Consider the following 18,764-nt stretch of genomic DNA (forward strand, 5'->3'; position numbering starts at 1 on the left):
TGTTATTGTGTGAATACTAAAAAGAGTCCAGTAAAATGTAAATCATTAATCAATCTTTTGACAGCATATGGAAATCACCTACTGTAAATGTGTATATGACCAAAACAAAAAATATTTTGTTTTGTCTACGAATGTAGGAAAACGACTCCTGACAATTAATCAATAAAACAGACAAAGATATGATGTGACACATGACACAATGAAACCTAAATTCGTCTCAATTTTTTTTTTTTTGGTTTCATTCCAAGGAAGTTTTAAAATACAAAATCATTCTTTCGATTCATAGTTAACTACTTGCATACATCAATCGACTATTGTAGGTGTCACATAACTCCTAACCGGTATATCTCTCCCACAGCAATTGACATTGATGACACAGATGCTGAAACCAAATAAAACAAAAGCCATTTGGTGGGGATATTGGGGTGTAAGATGAGAACAGTGATCTCATATTTCTGAATGAAAGCATACATAAAGAAAAATCATCGCAGTCATCTCACGAGACAGGAGAAACTAAACTGGTGAGCGTTCCTAGGGAGGACACTATTGCGTGTTTAACAATGTACAATATATGAATCACCAGGAACAATGGAGGAAATTCTGCAAGATTCCAAATGATTTTTAGCTCTTCTGTCCTCACAACATGACATGTCATTGAGAGCGAGAAGTTTTTTCTACGTTCTGTGGTACAGTAATACACTGACTGGCAGGAAAGGCACCTTTTGATCAGCTAACCTATATCCTGAACCACTTTGCTGGGAAGTAGTCATTTAGTGGACACTTGTAATAGTATCCAAAGTACACTTATTACAGGAACAATATCCCTACCTGGCATTAAGTGGCTTTTTCAAAGGCTTATGACTCCTTTCAAGGAATTAACCACAACATTGAACTTCAAACTCACCATACCTTCCTCTACTGCTGAATAATATATTGACTCCCCAAATATTATACCCCTGTTGGTCTTTGACTCTTCAGATGTGGCATGGAGGATGAGACACTGAGGCTGAACTCATTGTTTCACCCCAATATTTGGTTGGAATTCACATATTGACTACCTATTCGGAAATGTACAACCCCTTTTCCAGAAAAGTTGGGGGCAATTTGTAAAATGCAATAAAAGCCACAATCTGGGATTTGTTATTTCTCTTGATCCTTTTTTTAACTGACAAAAGTTAAAAGAATTTTTTTCCGATGTTTTCACTGATCAGCATAATTGTATTTTGTAAATATAAACAGTTTTTGATTTTAATGGCTGCAACACACTCAAAATAAAAGTGAAACAATTATAAAATATCCAAGTTAAACTGTTTTCTAAACAGCCACAATGAGCAGGTGAATTGGTAATAGATGAGGGAATCGTGTTTGGGTGTAAAAGTGCTTCTCAGTCTTTGCGAGCAAAGATGGGTCATGGCTCACCAATCTGGGCCAAATTTCGTGAGAGAATTGTCAAACAATTCAAAAATCTAATTTCTCAATGCATGATTGCAAAGAATTTACATCTTTTACCATCTACCACACATAATATTGTGGAAAGATTCAGGGAATCCAGAGAAATCTCAGTCTGTGTAGGGCAAGGCATGAGACCTCTGTTGAAGGTGCGTGACCTTTGAGCCCTCAGATGGCATTGCATGAGAAACCATCAGGCTACTGAGTTAAATACAGACATATGTGCTCGGGAGAACTTTAGAAAACCGTTTTCACTGAACACAGTCTGACGCTGCATCAAGAAATGCAACTGGAATCTCTGTTACGCAAGGAGAAAGCGAGTTCAAAACAGAGATTCCACCGAGTTCTGAGTTCTAAAGCCTCTGTCCCAACTTTTTTCAGAGTGTGTTGCAGTTATCAAAATCAAAATTTGTTTATATTTACGAAATACAACAAAGTTGTTCAATAAAAACATTGCAAATCTTTTCTTTGTACATCTGTCAAGTTTATACCATATATGAAATACCCATGGTTAAATTAGAATAACATATATTTAAAAAATATAAAAAACAGGATGAATTGATTATATTTACCTCAAATTAGTTTGTAATCAAATTCATTTTATTTTTAAATGGTTATGTTTCATTGCCATACAAGCTCTTACCATGTCCCAGATCAGTACATTTTGATGGGCCCCACAGACCAACATTTAAACTTTTACTGGAAAAACCTTTAATCTTTCTGGGAAAATGCTAAATTTGGCCCTTTGCTGTGATTCAAACATCATACTTGATATCATCATGTATTTTTGACCTTAAATCCTGTCAAATTTTTCCCTAAATCATATTTCAATATAAGTAGAAGAAATCTAGCAATAGCTTAAACCTACATGATCTCAGAAGCACAAGATACTCCCCAACTAGCTGTCTATCTGGTTTGGACATGCCAGAAATAACAAAGACATGAAATCATGCCAATACCTACTTTCAGTTTGTAGCCAAACGTGGTAACACTTTACGGTAAGGGTAGATGAATTATCATGAATTCATGTCTAAATTCATGCTTACAGCTTATGAAAACCCCAAATGTGACCCTGGACCACAAAACCAGTCTTGAGTAGCACGGGTATATTTGTGGCAATAGCCAACAATACATTGTATGGGTCAAAATTATCATTTTTTCTTTTATGCCAAAAATTATTAAGATATTAAGTAAAGATCATGTTCCATCAAGATATTTTGTAAATTTCCTACCGTAAATCTATAAAACATTTATTTTTGTGAGTGAATGCAGCACAATCGCGAACGTAAGTGGACAACTTTAAAGACGATTTTCTCAATGTTTAGATTTTTTTGCACCCTCAGATTCCAGATGTTCAAATAGTTGTATCTCTGCCAAACATTGTCCTATCCTAACAAACCATACATCAACGGAAATCTTATTCATTCAGCTTTCATGTGATGTATAAATCTCAATTTAAAAAAAATGACCCATGTGACAAATGACCAAGGTTTTGTCATCCAGGGTCACAAATTAAAAATTTGAATATTGTGAAAAGGTTTTCATAGCTGTAAGCCATAATCATTAATTGTGAACAAAGAAAACATCATGATCATGCGCAATAAATCATAATTCATTATGATGTACTCATCTTAGTTAATGTTTTAATTAAGGTGTTGTTCATCCATGAAGTTATTAATTAAAACGTTGAATTCGTGTAAGTTTCTGATGACTCATGAGATAAAATGCATGAATGAATGCCTAATTCATGAATGAATTTATACATGAACTCATTATAATTCATGTACCCTGACTCCCAGACTATTTCAATTTTATGTTTATATGACAAAATGCACAGTGGAAAAGACATCATGTATACATTTTGAAATTTATTGTTTCAATCTAAACAAGATCTTACAAAAAGCAGGAGTCATCAAGAAGATTCTAATATACGATATTTAAAAAGAGCTTTTAAAATTATATTTACAAACATATATTCAACTTTTGTCATTTTGTGAAATAGTGTAAATAAATATTGTAGAAAACAGACATCCACAGTAGGAAAATAAGACAGTTTGTACTGTAAGTCTACAGAATGTATATCAAGAAAAAATATAACATGTTTGACTAGTACTTCTATTAAATAAATACAAGTAGCTGTGCATTTTCACAAATATTCTATATTCAATTGGTATTCAATATTCATTATTGGTGTCATTTAGTAATAAATGCTCCAAGCTGTTCACTGCAGTTGAGTTAGCAGTGGTTTACAGTCATCTAGATGCTCCAGGCCTTCGACAGCTTCGATCAGCCTCTCCACCCTCTCATTGGACAGAACTGTGCCTGCATTATTACAGAACTTATTCTGCAGGCTTTCTTGGCTAAGTGGGTTCCTCCAATGGCCGTAGAAGGTGTCACATCGCCCTTTTAGGACATCTCCACTTACCAAGGTAACCTCCACCTCACCGTACATTATGTTGAAATTGGCCGGGTTGTCATGGGGGTGCTCCAAACGGACACGGGAGAGGAGCGCATGAAGTTCGGGCCGTCGGATGGCTTCTGGGTGGAAGGACTGCACTGTGACTTCTCCATCCAACAGGGCAGTGCAGGCATTAAACTGGAAGGAGTGTCGCGCCTGGTGCTCTGTCTCCGGGAATGGACGGTTGATGTACTTGGAGAGCGGCACCCTAAGCAGGATATCCCGCACCAGGTTTGGAGAAACGCTGCCTCCTCTAAGGCCAACCAGGGTCTTGTGCACAACAGAGGCCGCATCAGCGATCCAGTGCATCCCTAGGTGTGCGGGAAAGCGCTTGAAAGCGATGTCTTGTTTCTCTAAGAGGAAGCTGTGCTCATTCCTCTCAGGGGACGGCATGGGGTGTGGGGCGTAGTCTTCGTAGAAAGCGCTGAAGCCAGCTACGCCAGGCACTGCATCCAGGACCAGAGGACTTGCTTCCAACCCACGAGATGCCAGCAGGGCTGCTTCGAGCCCGAGGCGCGAGGCGTTTCCGATGTGAAGAGGTTTGGATTGTGTGGCGGCATTAGCCATTGGCGCACCTGCCAAAGATGCAGCGATGGCCAAGGCATTACTGCACTGATTGCGGTCCAGAGAAAGGAGGCGAGCACAGGCAGCAGCACTACCCAGAGTTCCCACCACACTGGGAGGATGAAACCTAGCGGAGAAGACAGAAAGATTACAGTCGTTATTTTACAAGCTTGGACATTCTCAAGAAAATACAGAGCCACAAAACTATCTAAATTTTGATCAGCTGATCAGATTTTAAGTGATGCTTTCCTGTGCAAAGCTTTCAACAACTGTTCTTGGGTGTTTTGTGTTCTGTGTGGTTGTTTGGTGGTTACTTACTAGCCTAACGCCTAAAGAATGCTTCCATTTTGATGTGAACACTTAGAATCGAACATGAAGCCTTTCAAAGTATACTCCATTTGACTAAGTACACAGACACAGTTGTTTGACAAATGCGCACTAGGACGTTTCACCATTGCCTTCCTACTGTAACCGTTCATGTGTTTGAATGCATTTAAAGAGCTACAAAAGACCGCCTACTCTCCGCCTACTGACCTGACTCATAAACATTACGGGAAACGCACTAGCCAGATGGGATTTAAACTTTATCGGCTGGAGACTTTATCGGCTGGAGCTGAGTTAAGACCTGATGAAAAACGTACCAAGCATTTCTGTTCTCTTATCATTCCTAATATCTAACACGCACACGCCACCGTCTAGCGGCTATCCGTCGTCTCCTTTCGCGTTCATATGTAAATTGCATGAGCTAATTTTGTCCATTAGATCGCAAGATCTGAAAAAGCACATACATTTATCCACCCATAGACCTTCCCCTCGAAGAATGCAGGACAAAAGTGGTTAAGGTGGACCAGGTGTAAACTTCTTAAAACCAGGTGTAAACAGGGCCTAAGAGGTCACTCTGTGATGTATCCATTTTCTAGTTGACACACGCCTACTTGTGATACGAATTCAGAAGTCACAGTTCACCATACTTGAACTTTGGAGCACAAAAGTATTTGGTAAATCAATAGAGCCCATCCTGGCCTCTAAATATGACTCTGTTCCTGCTTCAAAATGAGTATATGAAATATTTACACACTTTTCTATTGTTTGCGATGGTAAAATCCCCTAAATGTCTGAAATAGTAATAGCAAAAGTAATATCCTTTGCTAGCTACAATAAAATTCTCTTGTACTCAATAAATGACAATGTTTTTTTGTTTACACTTTATAGCTACCAGACACTGAAAACAGAATCCACCTGTGTTCTAGAATAGAGTACTCAGGAAATAACAAATTATAAGTGTTTAACTGTATTCTCGGAGCACAAACAGAACTGCTCAGCATAAACACCTGTCTGAAGGAGCTTTGACAAACTTTCAAATCTGCAGTGTTCTTACCCACCTAGCTCTCTGTTTGTCTATAACCTCAGACAATATCCATGCTGTTATACTGCCATATTCAGGCTGTGCTGTACTTATAAAATATAGTTATCACTCTCAGTAGCTTTAGTTGAGAATGAGACAAACAAATTGACTCTAACCTCATAGGGATGTTGTGAGCCTCATTGGAGAATCTCATCAGTCGACCCTGTATTTCGATGCCCACATTGAAGGCGGTTAGAAAGTCGAGCCCACTTGGTTTGCTGTTCTTGTGCAACATGTCACTTATAGCCAGGAGGGCAGGCAGAACCGCTCCAGAGGGGTGGGTTGCAGGGTGCCAAGTGTCGTCAAAGTCCATTGAGTGAGCCTGTTGAAAACCAACATGTCAATCAATGTCTAGAGAATCTCTTTATTGTGGCTGTCCTGGGATGCTGGTTTGTGTTTCTAAATATCACTGCACATAATCTCAGAAGACCATGTCATAGCCTTCAGATAGCTTCACTAGCGTAGCCAAAATGCTACAGGGAAAAGGAAAAAGCTGTGCATGACTACCGATAGTATGAGCAAGACCTAATAACCCGGTCTGTTTAGTTTCTATCATGAAACACTTCCTGAAAGGTTAGTGATTAAAAACACTTTATTTAGAGGGTTTACACACCAGACTTTCCAAAAGTAGCATGGATGTTTCTGTAGACCATAATAGTTTCACAGAGCTGAGGTTTTATGACTTATTAGAGTCCACCCCCCCCCCCCCCCCATTTCCACATTTGGAATGTTGCTGAATGTTACAAAACAAGTTTATAATTTCATGCTTAATTGACTGTATGGCTGGTTACTATTTTCAGGATCTGCAAAACTGGACTTTCTAGAGAAACACTGAGAATGTGTCTAGGATGTTGAATCACAGATCCAGTGTAAGATAAACTAAGAACTGCAATGACATCACAATAAACTTCATTATACTTACTGCAACTCCATTGACAAAAGCTGAAAGGGTTGGAGAAAGCTTCACACCTTGGCGCCCATAGACGAAGCTGACGTCATCAGAAGCATACATGTGCTTGGGGAAGAGGATAAATGAATGGTCATTAGATCCAACTCATTCACACATCAACAAACACATTAGAAGTGTCCGACATGACTTTCTGTACGCCATTGGTAAACCATGTCCAGGGAACAATTGCACTCTGTTAAGTCTTGGCATGACTCAACTCTAAAGAAAAATGCTGTTCTCTTAATGATTGAAAAACATGTTGTTTTATCTAAAGTTGACTATTTAATATTGGCATTGTGCCCTACCTGGCAGTGCTGAAGGGCCAGTTCAAACACCTCAGTGTTGCTTCCCAAAAGCCCAACACCGATGCTGTCCAGAATCATGCGTTTGCTGCGCTGCAGCACGGTTGGTGACAGATGCCTTGGTTGTACGCTCTGAATAAACCTGCCAAAGCTACTGGTCACTGTTTCCTCAGCAGCAGGACGCTCTGCCAATAAAAACAGACAAGAGACAGTGTAAATGAACACTGAAACAATTTCCTTTGCTGGATAGCACCCATCCTGAGTGCCAATGACTATCCTAGATTAGCTGATTCGTCAGTTTATATAAATGTTTATCTAAATTCCAGACCCTAAATAAAAGTCTAGATTTTAACTTTTTTTTTCTGTCATGAGTTAAAAAACAGCAGTTTACTGGAAATAAGGCTGTGACAAGTAGAGCTTGCTCACCATCTAGTGCAGTCTTATGGAGTCTTCGAGCAGCAGAAAAAACAGACAGGCATCTGGTAGATCTCTGTGTACAAACAATTATGTTTGAGTGTCTCAGCTCTATAGTATGTACGTACAGTGTAAATAGTTAGTGTATAGTGTATGTAGTGTTCTCTTTTAAGTGTACCTTAAAAGCACAGCTAAAAAGCCAAGTCAAATACAATGTAAAAACCTTCTATATTTAATAATATTTTCTGAAAGTTTTTTCTTCTATGAAACATAAAAAACCCTATTAAACACTAATTGTAAACAGTTTGACTTCAATAAGACACTACATGAAAAAATCCCGTAATTTATAAAACTTGTACAGTGTTTTTTTCTTTATACATCGAGAAATCACACATAAATCTAGAAATTACACATCTATGTCACAACATGATAGCACAAAATTTTCTCTACCTGTGCAACTGAAAGCATGTTGTCAATGTTTGTTCAGAATCTGGATATGAAGAGGCTTGATATCTCTGTTTGTTGATTCGAAGTTGAAGAAAGGCTGTCTTCTTTTCCCTATCTCAGTGTAGAGATGGAATGATTGAAGGTCGATGATGGTGATGATGTTCTAGGGTCAGGTTTTATAAAGTATTGGACCACAAAAGAAGAAGACACACCCACTGAAGAACTAGGGTTGGAATTCCCAAATTGTGTTTATTTTTAGGTTCATAGGTGGGATTTCGCAGCAGGAAACAAATGGTCTTGTGAAAAGGGTCAATGATGTCATCATTTGTAAGACCAAGGGTTGGTTGACATCACTGTAACTCCTCCCAGCTTCCATGAGTGTTTCTATAAACTTAAAGCTTCACAAGCATCTCACACTTCATTACAGATCAAGGATTCTGATTAGGTAAGTTTCTTATGTCTTTAAACCTTTTTCCTTTAATTTGTTTTTAAATGTTAATGTAGTGTCTGTTTATAATATGATATCTCACAAAGTGTGTGTGTGTGTGTGTGTGTGTGTGTGTGTGTGTGTGTGTGTGTGTGTGTGTGTGTGTGTGTGTGTGTGCACGTACAGGCATGTTCCCTAAACATGATTTTTATACTATACAAACTGTATTTTCTATTCCATTAACCTACTCAATAACAGAACACTTTCAGTATTTTTACATTTAAAAACAACAACATTAATTATGATTTATAAACTGTTTTCCTCATGGGGACACAAAAAAACTCCTCACAAAGTCAAAAACTTCTGGTATTAGTATCTTTGTGGGAACATATATTGTAAATATACACAATAACATTAACATTTCATTGCTCACTCAGTTATGATTATGTTACTATGTTAAAAACAGGTTGAAAAGTTGACATAAAAGTCTGTTCAACTTACTGCGAGTTTATCCTCAAGCATAATGTCCACAGACAGCTGTGTATGATGACACCTGTCTGCTGGCTGTTTGAGATGAAACTGTACAGTCACCTAGACTGTAATAGTATAAATCTTTAGCCAACAGTCACATCTGTGTCAGAGAGGCAGTTTTAGTTTTATAGCCTGAAAACCAAAACATCCACTATGTGAAAAAGCTTTTGCCTACTGCTCAGCTGTTTGCTGAATAGACAACTGTGTTGCTTACTTACAAAGGGGAGGGAGAATATGAAACTAAACACACCCAGAAAAAGGCTATTTAGTGCACACTCAAGGGAGGAGTCTTTTACCACATCTTAACAAGGCTTTGACAGGTTTCATTTTATGAAGGTTTTTAATAATCTTTTATATCACAGACTAACATTTATGTTTGTAGACATATATATGTCCCACCAATAGTACAGAAAACAGAAAGTACATTTTAGCATGCTGATTAAATGGGTTATATCAATCAGTTTGTAACGGGGTTAGATTTTACGGAAGGAAGAAGGAGTCGGGAACCGGCGAACATTCAACACTTTTAAAAACAAAATTAACAAAAACAAAAGTATAAGGCAGCAGCCCCTCGCGGACGACTGCTGGCCACACAAAACAGAAACAAAACACAAGTCCAGGCCTGTTCCTCTCTCGCTCTTCACAGTCGTCGCTCCTCCTTTTGTGCTCCCGCTCTTCGTGAGAGATACGAAACCGGTGCGTCACACAGGTGTCGTTCATCATTAATCACGCCACCGGACTCGCGCCGTTCTCTCACGTCCCTCGACCTCGTCCTGCTCGCCACACAGTTATAAGTAAATTTTATTAACCTGGATATGTTCATAATGTCAATTAATTTGTGCTGATAAAATCAGGAAAAAAAGTTTCAGCACACTGTGAATTAATTAGTAATGTTTCAGAGAGAACTTGACTGATCAAAATCTCATTTTGCCACAAATGTTAGAATTTGTATTTTTTTTTATGATCATATCCTAATTATCCAACTTAATTCTATCAGCAAAAAGCTACACTTAAGGGGAAGGTCATGGCATCGGCGAGTGACTTTCCGGCAAGTTTTTATGGTGAGCCAGGAGTTCTTGGACTCCTTGCCAATGGCATCAGTGCTTTCCTTGTCCTACTGCAGAACTTCCATGGGGCCAGGACTGGCATTCCTGCAGAGGGAGTGGAGAACATATTAGCAGGTCATTGTTTTGTCATTTTAATTTAATAAACAACTATAAGAATTGTACATTTATATGCTAATAGCAGAAAATAATTGAAACCTATTTGCATTTTTGCTGGTTTAGTTTGTGCAATACACCAGTCTGCTTACTTCCTTGAACATCACACATCCCTTTCTTTGCATCTTATGTCAATTTATACAGGGGTTCATCTCATTCTGATTGGTGGAGTGTGTCAGCTTGTGGCAGGATTGCTGTCTTTCAGAAAATATGACCATCTGAGCGGAACGTCATTTGTAGGATACGCAGCTCTGTGGGGGAGCTATGGGGCCACAAGAATTTTTCTAGGTGCCAACCAACAAAGTTCAAACCTTTCTAATGAATCAACAATGATTAACAGCACAGTTCAAAATCTGCTCACAAACACTAGTGTAAATGAAACTGACATTGTAATGTACATCAAGGAGTCTGCCATAGCTGGGCTGGTACCTTATATCCTGCTTTCCTTTCTACTGGCCTTCTGTTCAGCAACAGTAAACTACATCATGCCCTTTGTGTTTGGGGCCATCACCCTCACACTGATATTTGAGGCTGTGGGTCTGCTAGCAGGGTGGGCTTTAGTGGTCTCTGGGATTCTGGAGCTCCTAATCCTGGTCTTTGCCATATATGGCTCATCAGCACTGCTAATCAAGGGATTGTCCCAACGCTACGTGCTGAAGGGTTTTGGAAACCCTCTCTTTAATGTGCTGCTTCTAGGAACCACCAACGCTAGCAGCTCCCAAAGCTTGGGCCAAGAGAAGAAGAAGAACACAAAGTATGCCGAACCTATGGCCTTGGGATTCTTCTGCGACACAGTCTCACCATTTATATTCGCATTCTACGCCTTTGGCTACTTCCCGTCGATCCCAGTAGCTGCCATCTGGATAACCATTAATTCTGCTGCTCAGCTTCTATCAAGCTATTATGCATATCTGCGTCAAGATTGCTACCATGCAACCAAGTTTGGCCTGCACTGCGTGTTTTGGTTGGTGAAGACCTGGGAAGAGTATGTGGTGTCTGTAACCATTGGCCGGACTGAAGCTGGTGAAGTAAGGCATGCCATGGTTGGCAACTGGTTCTTCCTGTCTGCTGCTTTGGTTTTCTGTGTTGCAAGTCTAAACAAAGACACTCTTGAGCTAGTTCACAATTCATTTTTTGTCCTGGTGACCATATCAACCATCTCCCAGATTCCCATCGACAGGTACTACATCTTTTTTGGAGTGGCCTGCTCCCTCTTCACTCTCTTATCCTTCTATGGCACTTTTGCACGCCTCATCAACACTATTGCTGAGAAGTCCTTGATTCCAGTTGGACCCCAGCCTGTCTCCACTGAATCCCTGCAGAAATATCTCAGTTACCTGAAGAGATCTAAACTGGATGAGCCTGAGGATAAAGGTGCACAGCTCCCCGATGCTTTATTCTACCTTTGTAATGGAGTGGCGGCACTCTCAGCTATTCACAGCAGTCAGCCCGGCCTGGCGTTTTTCGACCTAACTGTTCCCTGGGTACTCATCCCAGGAGCTATTATCCAGGCTTACGTCAGTCGACTACAAGTACAAGGAGGCCAGAGATTCGGCTCTGTCATTCCCTCGTTCTATGTGGCTATTTGGGCAACTTGGAGCTGGTTTAGGTTTGCAGGTATGAAAATGTTAGATAAAAAAAAAATACTTGGCAAAAAATTTGGATTCTTATTTTTTTTTTTTTTTTTCTAAGATTCTTATTTTTTCCTGCAGGACATCGCTTGCAAATATCCACAGAGTCAGCAAACGGATTTGCAGCTGGGGCAATAGCATTCCTGGTCATTAATGCTTTCTTGATTCTAGTTGGTAGGTTTGTTTACTAATACATAACATACATCCTCACTTCTGACTTTTGCCGTTTGAAGGATTGTGAATTGGACCTTCTTTTTTTTTCTTTTTACAGCAACTTACGGCAATCTTGTTCTCTTGGCATTGACCACTGTCATGGAGGTCATCATAGTTTGTTTTCTCCTCTCTACACTTAGAAGACTGCCCTATCAGTTAGAAGGTACAGAAATACATTTAGCTAAGAAAAGGATTGTAAAGAAATGAAATAATGTGTAAAAGTTATCTCAAATTTTCTTGAAACTCTTTCTTTAGTTGCTATGCTAGCAATTTTCGCCATCATATGTTTGTATGGCATGCTAGCATCCCTTGTGAACGCTACCTTCTCCAAGACCCTGATACCAGTTGGACCTTCCCTTATCAAGGTATTATATTTTATCAATGATGAAAAAGTGCTTATGAAGTTTAATTATATTATACTTTGATGGTTAGACAAAACATTCCTACTGATTAACGTCTACTTTTTTCAAAGGGCAAGAAAAAGAAGGAATCTGAGACCACATATCCATGTTTCATTGCTAAGTCTCGGGAAACCAGCGGACTCCTCAAGATTGCAAAATTGTTGGAAAACAATGGAGTGTGTGGTATCCCTACAGATACAGTCTATGCATTGGCTGCTTCATGCAAGAACCCCAGTGCAATTGAGAAGATCTACACTATCAAAGTACACGCCAACACAAACGCTTTGAAACATTATTATTTTACAAATGATAAGCTGCCTGCGCCCTTTGTCAGCGGACCAACTGACCCATAAAATTTTCTCTCCGGTAGGACCGTCCTGCAGAAAAGCCAATTTGTATCTGTATATCAAGTGTTGAGCAACTTGTGGCAACCAAACCTCCCTTCAGTCCTTTGCTGTGGGAGTTCATGAGAAACGTCTACCCGGGAGGCATTAGTTGCATTGTCCCGAAAGGCGAATGGCTCCTCAAACTCGGTAAGGTTATAAACACGCATTAACATTTTGTAATTACACCTATCCTAAACCTAACTCTAATCAATCTTGGGACAATCAACAAACCAAATTAAAACTTTACTGAGAGAACGTTTTCAGGAATCTTTGATGATTATCTATTATCTCCAATCCTTTTCAATGGTCCTTTTGCTCACAGGTGTGGGTCCTGCATATGACCGTGTGGGGACCAGAGAAAGCATTATGATAAGAGTACCTGACCACACTGCTACTGCTCACCTATGTGAATTCACCGGTCCATTGGCCATTACATCAGCCAATCCCAGTGGAGAAGCTGACAGTACACATCATGATATGGTCATCAAGTAAGTTTAAAAAAGCCCCAACAATACTTAGAGGCTATTGTGAAGGAATACAAACTCCACAAATCAAATGCATTGTACACGGAATTGTATTAAATAAATAAATATTGTAGCCTTAACAAGGGAATATTATAGGGTTTTAAGGTTTGAGATTTTACATAACTTAGATCAAAGGTTTACCTCTTATATTAAAGCATACCTCTTCAGAAGCCAACTTTATTATAAGGAAGGATGTATTCACTGCTGGTCGTGAAATTTTATATTAAAACAATAATTGCAATAGAAACACATGTTAGATTTGGCAGTGTCCCTTGATTGCTGGTCTCAAGGGTTAATTTGAGCATTGTTTTCTTTTGTCCTGAAACAGCCGTCTTGGCCACAAGATTGAAGGAGTCCTGTGTGATGGAGAATCGAATGAGGTGGTGGCGTCAACTGTAGTGAACTGCCTCAAAATTGATGAAGGTAAACTGATATCCCAAAGAGCTTAAATCATGTCATAATAATATATGTATTCCATTATTAATAATAACATGCATTTTGTTCATTTCCAGGAATTATCAGCATTCTCCGTGAAGGTTGTGTACCTGCTCTGAAAGTGAGGCAGATTTTTGAACGAGTAAAAAGCAACATGCTATAGGATTTCTACTAACATCAGCTTCAACCTCCAATTATTGTCTTTAACGTGAAGGATGTTTCATTTTGCACATGAAGAGAAAACTTTGACATAACTTTACATGTTAACAAGTCAATTTTGATCTCACTTGCTCAAATGCATTATCAGTTATTCTGAGCAAGTATCACAATGAAAACATTGCGCGAGCAATGTTAAAGCTCATATTAACTGAGCGTTATAGCTCTATAAACCTGTTACTGTAGTGCTGTATGAATTTACTGTATGTTTACCAATGCTTTTGAAGGTTGAAATGTGTTGTAATACTGAACTGTTCTTTTTAATTTATTGCTATTTATATATTCTTTCAATGGATCATTCCTTTGTTGATTAAGAGCAAACGTCAACGAGCAATTCAACACGAGAGCGAGTGAAAATGCATTTAAATATTATCTTTGTAAAGTATGCCTGTGTATATTGCGAAATGAGAAACTGTATGCATGAGATTTTTTCTCCTAAAGTGCTTAATTACTGTTTAATAAAGTATTGGTATATGAAGATTTGTTTTGTCATGAACATCAAAGTTGGTCTTATACAATGACTTCACATGCTGTTTGCAGTAGAAACAAACAAAGGCAGTGTAGACAATAAAAACAGAACACACAAAACACATGGAACAATATACAAAACACAAGGAAAAATGTAACACTGTAGAATACTGTCCCGTATAATATAATATTAACATTATAGTAACTACTATTAACTAACAATAAACTCTGATTAAGGAATAGAGGGTATGCATGTGATGTCACCGTTGGCCGGAGTGACTGCGGTTACGCCCACTAAGTGGCAAAAAGAATGAGCGGCAGCATTGGTTTTCAGCGCGAATGCTTTGGAAAAATGCACAAAACGCGTCTAAAACGGGAAAGAGCTTTGAGACTGACTGTACAACTAGATTTGACAAGAAATATGAGGTATATTTTTACAGACTACCTAAAGCTACAGAACAGAGGAGCAAATAGATCGCTGCAATTCATAGAAACAACTGGACTCCAGGCAGCGAAAGGTGGATTTGCAGTTATAATTTTTGTGTCAATATGCTGAATTTAGTGGTAAAATCATTATCTATATATTGCAGTGACAACTCATCAATCAAATATTTACCACTGTATATTCTGTATAATTTGACATTTTTAAATAAACACTGACAAAAAACTATACAAGTTTTAAGTCTAGACGATATGATGATATATATAACATTGATATAAGTGATCACCTGGATTTAGACCTGCCTATATTGTATTTATATAAAGCGTTCACAGGCAAATTTGCTGTATGTATTTCCCCGGTGTCAAAATCAGGCACATATAAATGTCAGGAAACACAATTCCTGGCTGCATGTCAATATCCATGGATCACTGGATCTTTAGTAAGTTCTAAGGAACACTATATTGAGTCCAATCTTTAGTTTAAACTGATAATCGTTTGTTTTACTTGCGTTTTCGCACTTTCCCCTATTAAATCCAGTCACGCTGCTGCTCTTCTGCCACTCAGTCCAGCTGAGGGGGCGTGTTCCAGTGGGAAAGTGACGTTAATGCATTCCCTCTATTAGTAAGTAATAGTGCTCAGTTGAATGTGGTAGTTCATTATTAGCTAATCAATAACAAAAAAAATTTCACACTTACAAGAGGACTAAGAAATGAAAGCTTCAGCTTAAGTTCTGTCAGGAAGACTCAACCAGCGCGTCATGTATTCCTCATTCCTATCCAATCAGGCGTTAACAGTCACAGTATAAAAGATTGGTACTTACACTTGTCTGAGTTCGCAGATGCTGACGCTGCCATTCACCTCCATCCTCCCCAACCACCACCAAGATGGTACCTTCCCCTCCATCCTCCCCATCACCACCACCAGGATGGTCCCTTCCTTACCTCCAGGGGGTCGGCTGCGCCCCCGCCTTCATCTCAGGCGGGACATGCAGATTCGGCTAACCTCGCTTCGCTCGCTAAGGACGGGGCCTACGCCAAAGAACTTATACATTTTTGCTTGCTGAGCTGTCAATAAATGTATTCAGCTTTCCAATTTATCTCCCGAGTCTTTCTGGTAGAATTACTATATAGGTTCATAATTAATGTGAATAATGCATAATGTATAATTAATTCTAAAGTGAAGATAATGGTAACCCACTAGTAACTTCACGGTTGCTGTGTTGAACAGTCTCGAAGAAGAAGGAGTATGAATCCAAGAGTGTTTATTTTAAATCCAACAACTTAAATCCAAGAAATTGCAAGAGAAAACAATACCACACAACTAAAATATGACTAACGCCAGACAAAGAACAAACCAAAACTGAGGTAAATAGAGAGCAAACACAAGGGCAAAAAAACAAATAAGGAACACCTGAACTGAATGAATCAAACAATGTGTAACTGAACAAACAGTCAGGAAACAGAAAGAACAGAACTACTGCATTGTTCTGGATATAAGACACATTAGATTAGGGCGCTGCTTGCACTCCGACTTCAGGAAGAAACTGCTGTCTTTCCTGCGCTATGTGATCAGCCTAAGGAAAAAACATTCATATCCCCCCTGGATCAGATAGGTAATGCCGATCAAACACCTGTGTTTATTGACATGCCAGCATCTGTCACTGTACATAAAAAGGTGAGAAGTCAATCATAGTGAAATCTACTAAATGAGAGCTTCAGGTTATTTTTATGGTAGCTATGCCATAAAGTGTTTATTTCTGAATGTGATTGTTGCTGGTACATTTTACCAGTATTTCTTATACTTAAAAAAATAAATATAAAAATATGAAAGTTATTTTCAAATAGAGAATTTTCTTTAAAAGAAAAGATTTTGACTTCAAAGGGCCTTCAAGGTACATCTTGAAACAGGGGGGGGGGGGGTGGTCTCTTATATTTAGGGTTGTCTTATATTCGGAACAATGCGGAAACATACTAGAAAACGTCTCGGTTACGTATGTAACCCTGGTTCCCTGAAAAAGGAACGAGACACTGCGTCAAACGCTGTGGGAGCGCACCCTGTGTGAGCGCATTCTGAAGCACGTATGGAATCAGTCCAATGGCGAGACGGAACGTCATAGGCGGGTGACGTAATCGACCAGGAAACTATAAAGCACCCCAGAATCACAACCGGGTCAGCTTCTGATAGCCTGAAGCAAGTCGATCACGGGAATGCCAGGAGTATGGCAGGAAGACGCAGCGTCTCGTTCCCTATTCAGGGAACCAGGGTTACATACGTAACCGAGACGTTCGCTTTCAAGGGAACTCGAACTGTGTCAAATGCTGTGGGAACGCCAATACCCACGAATGTCTCCAATTCTCTTGAAAGACGAAATAGCTAGAAGAAAGATAGTTTTTAAGGTGATGAACTTCTCAGAAACTTGGTGAAGGATCGTGCCACCCGCCTGAGAAAGTAGGTGCCTCCTGATCGGAATCTCCAGAAGAGAGCCGCCTAGAAGAGACACTAGGTCCGCAAACCATACTCGGGCCGGCCAGTACGGGGCTATCAGCAGCAGACTGACCCCATTCCGGCGAACCCTCTCCAGAACTACTGGGAGCAGAGCAATAGGGGGAAAGGCGCACAGACTTGACCTCGGCCACGCCTGTACCATGGCGTCCAACCCATGAGGGACTTGCTGGCTTAGAGAGAACCACAGTGGACACTGTGATGTCTCTCTGGAAGCAAACAGGTCTACCTTGGCACGACCGAAATGTTTCCAAAGGAGCTCCACCACCTCGGGGTGGAGTCTCCATTCCCCGGCCTCGGCCCCTGCCTCGACAGGATGTTATTATATTAATTGCCGGGATATTAATTGCCCTTAATGACAAAAGCTTCCCCTGGGCCCATAGAAGGATCTGACGAGCCAGCTTGTATAACGGGCGCGAACGCAGACCCCCCTGTTGGTTTATGTAAGAGACCACCGATGTGTTGTCTGACCGGACAAGAACATGACGGCCTCTCAGGTCTGGGAGGAAGTGTTTCAAAGCCTGAAACACCGCCAACATTTCTAGACAATTTATATGCCACGATTGATGATGATCCTGCCACAGACCCTGGGCTGGGCGACCACTCATGATCGCCCCCCAGCCTGTGAGGGAAGCACCTGTCGTTAGCATTGCACGACGACAAAGAACTCCCAGCACAGGCCCTTGGGACAGGAACCAAGTTTCTCTCCACATGACTAGAGCACGAAGGCAGCGCCGCGTGAGTTTGATCATGCGGATTGGGTTCCCCCTCGGGAAGAACCCCTTGGTCCTGAGCCACCACTGTAACGGTCTCATGTACAGCAGGCCGCATGGTAAAACATTGTATGCTGCTGCCATCAGACCTAACAGTCTCTGAAACTGCTTTACAGTGAGCAATTGGCCTAGCTTCACCTGCTTCAAGGCTGAGAGAATCGAGGTGATGCGAGCAGGGGATAAACGGCCCCGCATCGTCACGGAATCCCATATAACGGCCAGAAAAGAGGTCCTCTGAGAAGCCACTCTTATTGGTGTTCAGCCTCAACCCCAACTTCTTGATGTGCGCGAGAACGATATCTCGATGCCGAACCGCTAACTGCTCTGACTGAGCTAGAATCAACCAATCGTCGATATAGTTTAAAATGCGAATGCCTTGAAGTCGCAGAGGGATCAGTGCTGCATCCATGCACTTCCTGAATGTACGGGATGACAGAGCTAGGCCGAACGGAAGAACACGATATTGGTACGCTTCGCCCCCCGAAAGCGAACCTCAGGAACTTCCTGTGTTGCGGAAGGATGAAAATGTGGAAGTACGCATCCTTTGGATCTATTGTGACAAACCAGTCCTCGGACCTGATTTGTGACAAGATTTGCTTGAGAGTGA

General features: G+C 40.2%; 2 protein-coding genes across 3 annotated transcripts; one reads left to right on the forward strand and one right to left on the reverse strand.

Moving 5' to 3' along the window:
- Positions 1–3,297: 3,297 nt before the first annotated feature.
- Positions 3,298–9,137, reverse strand: irg1l (immunoresponsive gene 1, like). Of its 2 annotated transcripts, XM_077235588.1 has the most exons (7): positions 8,917–9,137; positions 7,992–8,386; positions 7,554–7,617; positions 7,131–7,312; positions 6,799–6,891; positions 5,993–6,198; positions 3,298–4,598 (listed from the first exon to the last, which is right to left on the reverse strand). In XM_077235588.1, exons 2-7 carry the CDS (start codon positions 8,007–8,009, stop codon positions 3,671–3,673), a joined length of 1,491 nt encoding a protein of 496 aa, XP_077091703.1. In that variant the 5' UTR covers positions 8,010–8,386; positions 8,917–9,137; the 3' UTR covers positions 3,298–3,670. The 2 variants fall into 2 exon arrangements, with proteins under 2 accessions (XP_077091703.1, XP_077091704.1); XM_077235589.1 differs by having other exon boundaries at positions 7,992–9,047.
- Positions 8,404–14,450, forward strand: LOC143744181 (uncharacterized). The gene is made up of 11 exons (XM_077235587.1): positions 8,404–8,433; positions 9,944–10,127; positions 10,311–11,783; positions 11,879–11,971; positions 12,069–12,173; positions 12,266–12,375; positions 12,483–12,674; positions 12,782–12,944; positions 13,120–13,285; positions 13,650–13,744; positions 13,834–14,450. Exons 2-11 carry the CDS (start codon positions 9,971–9,973, stop codon positions 13,917–13,919), a joined length of 2,640 nt encoding a protein of 879 aa, XP_077091702.1. The 5' UTR covers positions 8,404–8,433; positions 9,944–9,970; the 3' UTR covers positions 13,920–14,450.
- Positions 14,451–18,764: the final 4,314 nt, after the last annotated feature.

Source organism: Siphateles boraxobius, unplaced genomic scaffold (assembly GCF_051911475.1).
Source record: "Siphateles boraxobius isolate OS27281-9 unplaced genomic scaffold, OSU_SipBor_1 2, whole genome shotgun sequence".
Lineage (NCBI taxonomy): Eukaryota > Metazoa > Chordata > Actinopteri > Cypriniformes > Leuciscidae > Siphateles > Siphateles boraxobius.